Raw genomic sequence first — 10,000 nt, forward strand, 5'->3', positions numbered from 1 at the left:
GTTCACATCGAGTTTCCACTCTCCCTTTGTACATAATGATAAAGAAACAACAGGCTGCCCTGGGATACAAACCCTGACAAGACCACTCACCATATTTTATCTTTATAATGCACACAACTCACAGTTGAAAATATAATAAAAAGTAGTCAAAGAAATATGAAAATTTGTAACAGCAAAATATATATCTCACTCCGTTCACTAACACTTTGTTTCCGTTCGCGGTCCCAGGGTCCTGCGAAGCACAGAAGGCTCGGCCTCCCTGTGCCGGGTCTTGGCACGAAATAGAAAATGAGAATGACGCAGTGGGTGCATTTCAGGAGGTGAGTGAGTCCTCCACGGTGTGTGGAGGCGGCTCCCTTACTTGGCCCGCCCGCCTCTCCGGATAACTCCCCTTTACGTCCGGTGATGCTTAGGCGCACGAACATGGCCTATGCAAATGCCAGGCTTCGTTACAAATTGCATATATATTGCATTTGCATATGTTATAGTTGAGTGCATAGGAGGAGTGTGTCAGCATTTCGATTAGTCCACTGCTCTCAGGCCCTTATGGATGACGCCTCTCAGATCACTGGAAAGAACTCCGTTAACAGCACTCCCTGAGTTGGAAGAGGCGATCATGTATACACCATGAAAGTTGAGGGTCACAATCGAGACAAGAAGGTCCTTGAGAAAACGAGGGGAAGGAGTGACCCTTGGCACAACACACGAGGAAGCTACAAGGTCCTCTTACAAACACGACACTCTAAAAAGTTCATTCAAAAGCCGTAAAAAGACAACCATAACTCACGCCGCCGGGCAGCCTCACACGCTAAGAGGAAGACCGTCACACGGACAGGAAAGAACAGGGGAAGACGCTCCTTGTCGCTGAAAGGAGGGAAGGAAGAGGAACCACGAATACAAGAGAGTATTTACCCACATCATATAAAAAGCACAAATCTTTATCAGAAGTTCATATCACGGTCGTCAAAAACCTTTGAGTTATCAGTGCTGGTTGAATTGAGCTTATAAATTATGAAGTCGGGGTATTTAAACTATAAATGCCCACAGTGAATGACGGTACCTAAACATAATTGAGTAAAAATTGCCATAAGAACGCCTGGCCTCCAGTGAGGTATTCCCCATCGTTGTCAATACGTCAAGACCATGACAGTCCTGGTACTGTGCGGCCACACCGGGCAGGCTTCCGTCGTTGGTACAGTACTAGGAACAGTGGGCAGAGGGGGAGAAGAGTCCACCCTCTGGGGTATCTGGGGCAAAGAGTAGGTCTTGGGAACCAACAGCTAGTGGGGAGGGCGAAAGAGGGAGCCTCGGTCAGTAATACTGGTAATGATATGAGGGGGGTGGGGAAGAGTGGCTGTGGTGGCGGGGGTAGGGGGACGATGGGTACTGGGAGTAAGGGGATGATCTGTCTTTACTGATTTGTGAGTTTGGGGTCAGTGGGGGTACTGGTGTTCCTGGTTGTAGAGGAACTGCGCTTCCCGTGACAAAAAGTTCCCCGTGAGTATGGGAGGTGAAGGAAGGAGACAGATCAGACCTCGGAATTGGGGACATCTGTCTTGAGGTGAGCAATGGAGAATGAGAAGCAGGCGCCACAATGCGACTGATCGGGGGCAGAGGTGGATTAGCAGAAGGAGAGAGGGGGGGGCTACCAACCCCACCCCGATCCATGCCTAAATTGACAAGGGGAGACATTTGCCCGTGTGGGGAGAGTTGTGAGTAAGGTGGAAGCTGGGTGTGTGGCGATAGTTGTGTGTGAGGGGACAGCTGATTGTGAGGGGATAGCTGATTATGGGGTGACAGTTGGTTACTGGGAGAGAGCTGCGAGTGTGGGGACATTCCTCGGGCTGCTGGATGAATGTGAGTAGGTGAGTCCATACGGTGAATGTCAGGATCGTGTCGGGGAAGAGTCAGGTCAAGGGAGTGACGGTCATCGGGATGAGAGTCTGATACGTACACTGTAGTGCACACAGAGCCCGGTCTGAGCGCGTCGCTTGTGTAGGTGACGGTACGGCCGGTCATGCTTAGGTCGACCGAATGTGCGGGCACTCTCTCCAGTTCATACAGTTGAGTGCGGCCAGATTGGTGGCTCACCTCTCCATGATATCGTTGCTGCAGGCTGGCCAGATCAGCTGGCCGGAGGAACAGGTTAGCGCGGGTCATGTCCACGCATTGATCAAGAGGTACAGGTGAGCGGAGACCATCAGTTGTCACCAAGTAGGAGCGAAGGGCGTCAGGGGTTGGACTAGGAGAGAGGTAGGGTGACCGGGGAGGTTCAGGAGAGCGTAGTGCAGGCAAACCACGGAAGTCATGGGGTTGTAGTTCTGGTAGTGAGAGCTGGTCCGTTAGATGATCGTTTCTCGGGGACAGGTGACCCCCATCCCCCATGGGGTCCAGCCCCATGGAAGTCTCAGAGTCGTCCAGATGGCTGGGAAGGCAGTGGTCCTGACCGACGGGTGTTAGCTCAGCGTGGCGGTAATGCTTGTAGCTCATGTCCAAACCAACACTGAGGGAAGAGGAGAGGGACACCGGGAGCCCCTGAGATACTGGTAACTGGTCTAATACTTGCAGGGTAGGCTCCAGGCCACCACTCGAGCTCAGAGGGGTGGGTGGAGCCATGGGTGTCCCAGGATCCACGGGTGTGGCAGGGGTAGGTGGTGGGAGGTCATCCGATTTAACAAGAGTGAGATTGTGGGCGTGATCCGAGGTCTGGTGGTGAGCTGAGTGTAAATCGTCCCCAACAGACGAGGGTGGTAGAGGGTCTAGGGTGGCATGCAGGTTATCCTGTAAGTCGTGACCCAAAGAGTCGTGAAGGTCACGTGCCCCAATGGTTTCATGTACCACCATTACCTCTGGCAAGTCTCGTGGATCATACTCCCGCTCTAGTGTGTACTCCAGGTGTCCTCGTTCGTCCTCTGTCGCGCTTGTGTACTTTATGTGAGTGGCAAGGGCTGCGTCAGGTGGGAGGATCTGCTCCATAGAGGTGACCACAGCTGATGGTGGAAGCGGAGAATAGCGACCGCTATACCCCAAGAGGCGGTCGTGACTGCCAACCCCACCCACCCGGCCGTCCATTTTAAGGGTCTGCTCTGCCACACTAAGGGCAGCTTCCACCAATAGCGACGCGTTTGACTCCCGACGGTAAAGTTTTTCTTCCCCAGCTGCCTCGTCCTCGTCCTTCTTTCTTTTTTGAGCAAGTTCTTCTTCAAGGCGATCGTCAAAATCGTACACGTCACGCGCGTCGTCATCAGGGTCATAATCACGATCCTGCATTTCTAATGGATCCCCAAGCCACTTGCGAGACCCCTTACTAACCAATCGTGTTGTTGTCGTGGTATACTTGGTCACGTAGCCGTGTAAGGATGCTGCTGGAGGCAGTTTTGCGGCCGCTGCCAGGAGTAGATCCGCCCGCGACGATGGTGGCGTGTCGCTGGAGCCAACCGAGGTGAGTGAAGGTTCAGCTCCGTGGGAATTCTCGGCCTGCTGTTCGGATGTGGTGTCTGTTGGTGTTGTTTCAGAACTGCCAGTGGTTGGGGTGGTGGTTTGTGGTGCGTTTGGAACCTTTCCTCGTCCGGGATCGTTAACTAACCCCCCAGAGTAGGAGTCGAATGTGTAGGGGATGCAACGCTCGATGGTGGGCATGCTTTCTCCGGTGTAGCCGTGGACCTTCTTGTAGTGGAACTGGAGACACTGCTTGGTTGTGAAGGCAGCGTTGCAGCTGGTTTCGATGCACCTGTTGAAGATGAGAGGCTTGTAGGCGGGTTTTTTTGAAGATTGGAAATAAATTCTACATTTGTACTTGAAGGTGACAATACAATTTAGAGGAGTAAACACATTCTGTTCTCGAAGGCGTGCACACACACACACACACACACACACACACACACACACACACACACACACACACACACACACACACACACACACAACCGCTTAATCCCCATCAGGACCAGAACAGAAAGATGTAGAAATAGTACCATTCCCACCACAGTGAACATCGTCAACAGGTCCTCCCCCTCACTGACTAAACTGGTTTCCTAGTTTGCGTCTGACAATACTTGTTGCCCCTTGCTTTCCCATACCCTAAGTAAGCTGTTTCTTGCATTTTACCTTGTGATTTCTTATGTGCATTAGATTTGTATATTTTCAGCGGCAAGGCTGCCTTTCCCCTCAATGAACAGTTTATTATTATTATTTTTATTACGGTATTATTATTATTATTATCATTATTTTTATTATTATTATTGTTATTATTATTATTATTATTACTACACACACACACACACACACACACACACACACACACACACACACACACACAAACAGCCAAAAACAAACGCACATACGCATGCAAGAGCGCCTTTGGGCACGCGATTTATACCTATTATCATATTTATCAGCGGCCTCCTCCTTGTACCGCCTTACGACCAGAGAGAAAGAACACCTTTGGAAGATGCAAAAAGGCCTGTAAACGTATCTAATGATTACTTATGAACATTCCTAAGCTACATTTTTCTGAGCATGGGATTTCAATTTTACATCAAAGTTCCTTCCTCATCACTTTTTTTTCACCGTGGTATGGGAGCACCTGGATCTCCCACACGCACTTACGAACTACTCACTTGAATGGTTTAACGCCGGAGTGAGTTAGCATGTGGATCTTGAGGTTACTCTTGTTCTGGAACATTTTGCCACAACGATCACAGGTGGCACCGGTACTCAGGTCCTGCTGGTCGACGCAGCGTTGGTGGGAACATTGCTATTAGTGGATGAAAGATTTTTGTGCACGTATCTGTGTGTGTGTGTGTGTGTGTGTGTGTGTGTGTGTGTGTGTGAGAGAGAGAGAGAGAGAGAGAGAGAGAGAGAGAGAGAGAGAGAGAGAGAGAGAGAGAGAGAGAGAGAGAGAGAGAGAGAGAGAGAGAGAGAGAGAGAGAGAGAGAGAGAGAGAGAGAGAGAGAGAGAGAGAGAGAGAGAGAGAGAGAGAGAGAGAGAGAGAGAGAGAGAGAGAGAGAGAGAGAGAGAGAGTGTGTGTGTGTGTGTGTGTGTTAGTGAATAAAGATCCACTTACTTTGTGGTGGACCTCTTTCAGATGTCTCTGGAGCGCTGCCCGTGAGCCTAACACCTTGAAACAGAGCTTGCACTGGAATTCCCGTAGAACCTCAGCCATGTCTGGGAGAAATAACATAAGTTCAGAGTCCGAGAAAATAAATAAGTTAAAGAATAGATGATCAAGGTGAGGGAAGAGGTGTTCACTAGCATGCATCAGAGCCTCAAGGGGAGTGTTGTCTGTGTCCTCTGATCAGATCTCGAGAGGACAAAATTGTTTCATTATGGGCAAATTTTACCTATTATTTACTTTGTGGTGGAAAATGTTATGGTGTATGTAATTGACTCGTGTGTGTGTGTGTGTGTGTGTGTGTGTGTGTGTGTGTGTGTGTGTGTGTGTGTGTGTGTGTGACTAGATATTCGTGAAATCTTGACGTGCTTCATTAAGAAAGGTGAGTGACAAACACAAACAGCACTGACAAGTGTGGGCACAAATATGCTGGCACACAACGTTTAGATGGTGCATGTGTGTGTGTGTGTGTGTGTGTGTGTGTGTGTGTGTGTGTGTGTGTGTGTGTGTGTGTGTGTGTGTGTGTGTGTGTGTGTGTGCTTTGTGGGTTTCGCGTGGAGAACTAACATTAGTGTAGGTGATGGTGTGAACAAAATATAGGAAATATGTTTCTGTTCGGATGCTGTAGTGAAGGTAAGCAAATAATGCATGTGATGGTGTTGTCTGTCTAAGTGTCTCACAAGAGGAACACCAAAAGTCCTAAATACAGTTGCGGATGAAGCATCATGAAATGTCATTGTGTACAGAATTAAAAAATTCATCTGAAGAAGAGGAAAAATGTCACATATTTTGGTTCCTGAAATCTGTTTTTGTTAATATAAAATTCCGAAATTAACCACATATGAATTTTATATTCAGTGATAATAATATAGCAGAACACAAAAGTCATGTATTAGCAAAAGTAGGCATTCCGCAATTTAAGTCCGTCAATCGCTAATCCGCTAACAGCGGACAAACAAAAACAAACAAAAAAAAAAAAAAATTGCGGAATAGCGTTAGCGGAAAATTTGAAAAATTAGCGGATTTGCAGTTAGCGGAATACCAAAATTACAGTCCGCTAACGCAAACTTTCAAAAACCGCCAGCGATGAAATTTCCGGGAAATTCAATAATATTCTTGAAAGTGTTGAGAAACTTCTAGATTAGGGTGAGATTAGGTGAGGGTGAGGAGGACCACCCCTCTGTCTGCGGACCTGTTCCCCCAGCAGCACAGAGAGGCCTGGGTGGACCTCTTTATCGAGTACAACACCCCTGTTCCCTCCCCCGCGGCGGTGGAGAGAGTGTTCAGCTTGGGCTCTGACGTCCTCAGGTTCAGGAGGTCATCCCTGACTCATGATAACTTTGAGAAGCTGGTGTGTGTCAACGGAAACATGCACCTCTTGGAGCGGTGGCTGTGCCAGAGGGAGGAGGAGGAGGAGGAGGACAACAATGACTAATGACTGTAATGAGGATTCTGTATTTTGCTGTTTTAAAACTTCTGTTATATATAAAAATATATAAAATAAATAAATATATAAATTGTAAGGTAATTTTATTGGAAATTATGTTTTTAACTACCAATAAAGGGTTAGCGGACTAAAAAATGGTTAGCGGACTGTTGTGGACTTCATTAGTGGACTAAAAAAATTTATAAGCGTTAGCATTAGCGGATTTGCGATAGCGGACCGGTGGAGCCAGAAAATTTGCGGATTAGCGATTAGCGGAATGCCCAACAAAGTTAGCGGAATTGCGAATTGCGGACTAACAAAAAATTAGCGGGTGCCCACCTCTGTTTATTAGCTTCATCTAATGGCACTGGGGAATGATTATTGAACCTTTTCACATTACACAAATACTCATTGACTGACTCATCAAGCCAACACTACAAATCACCATAAAATCTATGTTACCACTTCCTTTCCTTCTTCCATTTCAACTCTAATATAACTTTAATAAATCATCATTCACTCTGCCTCCACGTCCTCCTCCACCTCTGTTATTTCCTACTACTGCGAATATAACTCTTACCACTAGTACTTTCTCTTACATAATCCCACAACCGTTATCATTCTTCATCACCATTAATAACGCCATCATTATCATCTTCACTTCATCTTACAACATCAACCGTTTTTCTCACTACTTCCCCGTCACCGTCACTACCAACACCATCACCTCCACCACCATCACATCACCGCTATAATTTATCTCCCCCGCCATCACCAGTTCTCACGCTGCTCCTCTATAACTATTGTAATTTGTAAACGTTCCACAAAAATGCCAACATTCCATATCTCCTTACAGGTAACTCCACTTTCTTTATCTTCAAGTTCTCTCCCTCTTCATCCTCCTCCTCCTCCTCCACCTCTTCGTCTTACACCTCTTTCCTCTCCCTCTCCTCCTCCTCCTTCTTCTCGTCTTCTTTCTCTGCAATCTTTTTCGCCATCGATACCAATCCTATAAACACAGAAACAATCACAAATCCTTAACCAAAGCTCCATTTTCAAACACCAGTAAAATTTCCTCACCTCCTTCCTTCTTTCTCCCCTCTCACATCCTCCTCCTCCTCCTCCTCCTCCTCCTCCTCCTCCTCCTCTTTCTCCTCCTTCTCCCTCTGTTCCTCTCCTCTGTCATGGTATATTCATGTGGCAGCTCCAGCATCAAAAGCTCACATCAGATCCAGTACTGTCACCATCACATCCTCTTTTAAAACCATTATATAGGTCCTTCTTGCTCCTCTTCCTCCTCCTTCTCTTCCTCCTAATCTTCCTCTTCTTACTCCTTCTCCTCCTCCCAGTTTTCCGCACCGCCTACCACCTCACCCACATCAGTGTTCTCATCACCACATCACTTCTCATCCGTCAGAGCCATCAAGCAATTCTACTTCAACCTTTCCCATTTCCTTATCGATCGCTCTGACATAATCACCCCGATCTGAAATCTGAAAACAAGGGTCGTTATCACCACACACACAGTCACCGGGGCTGCCTCATCACATGTCAGCGATGGAATGAGGCAAAACACAAATCTGAGGAATTAATTGTTTCAAGATGAATATTTATATTTTTTACAAAAAAATATATCAACATTGAAATGAATATACCTCAACAATGATCATGCAGTTATTAGTATATACCCCAATACTATAAAAGATAATAAATAAATAAATACACACATATATGTATGTGTATATATATATATATATATACACACACACATATATGTGTGTATATATATATATATATATATATATATATATATATATATATATAAATAGATATATATATATATATATATATATATATATATATATATATATATATATATATATATATATATATATATATATATATATATATATATATATATATATATATATATATATATATATATGTGTATATATATATATATATATATATATATATATATATATATATATATATATATATATATATATATATATATATATATATATATATTAAATCAGTTCATTATTTAGGATGTGACATGAATATACAAAAAAAGGGAAAATTTGAAGAAAATATTTTAATTTACGTGCAACATGAGCGCAAAGATTGAAAGTGAGCTCCGGCACTTAAAAGTTTTGTTTGGTGCTTGTTAGTGTGTTTATATTGGTGTCTTACCTGCGTGCATGCGCTTCTGGTGGGAGCGGAGGTGCTGCGGCTGACAGAACTTCTTGCCGCAGTAGTCACACAGCGGGAAGACGCGGGCGGGATTGCGGCCACAGGAGTAGGTCACGTGCATATCCAGCGAGTGTAGCCGCAAGAAGAACTGTGCGCCGCAAACACACACACACACACACACACACACACACACACACACACACACACACACACGAGACGAGCAAGTCGCAAGTCCCAGTCACGCACGCACACGCACGAGAGAAGGAGAAAAGGAAAGACCATCTTGAGAATGATAGCAGGAGTGTCTGGCAAGGGAGGGCGGCAGCTCCCGAAGAACCGATATATGAAGCATCCATCGTGACTCCGTGTGAGAGATGGCGATGGAGAGGTGCCCGGGCTGCCGCACTCCCGACGCAGACGCTCGCTAGACTAAGTTTGTAGGAGGGACCAAAGAGGGCGAGGAGGCCCACAATCACTCGTTCCACATACCCGCTTTGTTGCTGAAGCTTAAGTTCTTTAGGACTGGCTGCAGATTCGCATATTTCAAATAATATCTTAAGGTGTGTTTTGAAAAAGAGATGGAGTTTGTCTGTCGTCCAGAGGAAGGTTGCGTGATAAGCAATTGCAGAGGGAAAAGTCTTAGGAGCATTCAAAGCAAACAGTGATCGATATTTAAAAAAAAAAAGATTAGTAGAACTGGTGGATTCTCACTATGAGGGTAGAGAGAAACGTTTGTCATGAAAATCAAGTTGTCAACATCATTAGAGGCGTTGTTATCTGGCACTTCGAGTTGTCATACTGAATCCTAGCAAGAAGAGATCAAAATGAAAAGGCAGATATCGATACATTTTAAAGCAGCAAGTCTTTACGCACAGCCTTTATTTGTATAAAACCGGATGCACAAAAAAGCTCCAGATAGATTGTTAAATATTCACAGAAAGTTGAAGTAAATGAAAATAGGGAGGTCCTGTCCCATGTCTTTTACCTTTTGATGTTCCATATGAGTTGAAATTATGATTACTTGACTTTGATGATCAAGGAGATAAAGTAACATTCGATTATATTTTTTCGAAGTTGAGAGAGAGAGAGAGAGAGAGAGAGAGAGAGAGAGAGAGAGAGAGAGAGAGAGAGAGAGAGAGAGAGAGAGAGAGAGAGAGAGAGAGAGAGAGAGAGAGAGAGAGAGAGAGAGAGAGAGAGAGAGAGAGAGAGAGAGAGAGAGAGAGAGAGAGAGAGAGAGAGAGAGAGAGAGAGAGAGAGAGAGAGAG

General features: G+C 45.4%; 1 protein-coding gene across 2 annotated transcripts in view; it reads right to left on the bottom strand.

Moving 5' to 3' along the window:
• The window catches only part of LOC127006272 (uncharacterized), a 96,854-nt gene that overhangs the window by 1,046 nt on the left and 85,808 nt on the right, over positions 1-10,000 (bottom strand). The window contains exons 6-9 of one of the 2 annotated variants that reach the window (XM_050875920.1): positions 8,736-8,883; positions 5,066-5,166; positions 4,620-4,726; positions 1-3,730 (exon numbers count right to left, since the gene is read on the bottom strand). The exon at positions 1-3,730 is cut by the window's left edge and continues 1,046 nt beyond it. In XM_050875920.1, the coding sequence (XP_050731877.1) occupies positions 1,312-3,730; positions 4,620-4,726; positions 5,066-5,166; positions 8,736-8,883 (2,775 nt within the window). In that variant the 3' untranslated portion in view covers positions 1-1,311. The remainder of the gene's footprint in view (positions 3,731-4,619; positions 4,727-5,065; positions 5,167-8,735; positions 8,884-10,000) is intronic. The other variant, XM_050875919.1, reaches the window with a different exon arrangement.

This window comes from Eriocheir sinensis, chromosome 32 (genome assembly GCF_024679095.1).
Source record: "Eriocheir sinensis breed Jianghai 21 chromosome 32, ASM2467909v1, whole genome shotgun sequence".
NCBI classification, from domain to species: Eukaryota; Metazoa; Arthropoda; class Malacostraca; order Decapoda; family Varunidae; genus Eriocheir; species Eriocheir sinensis.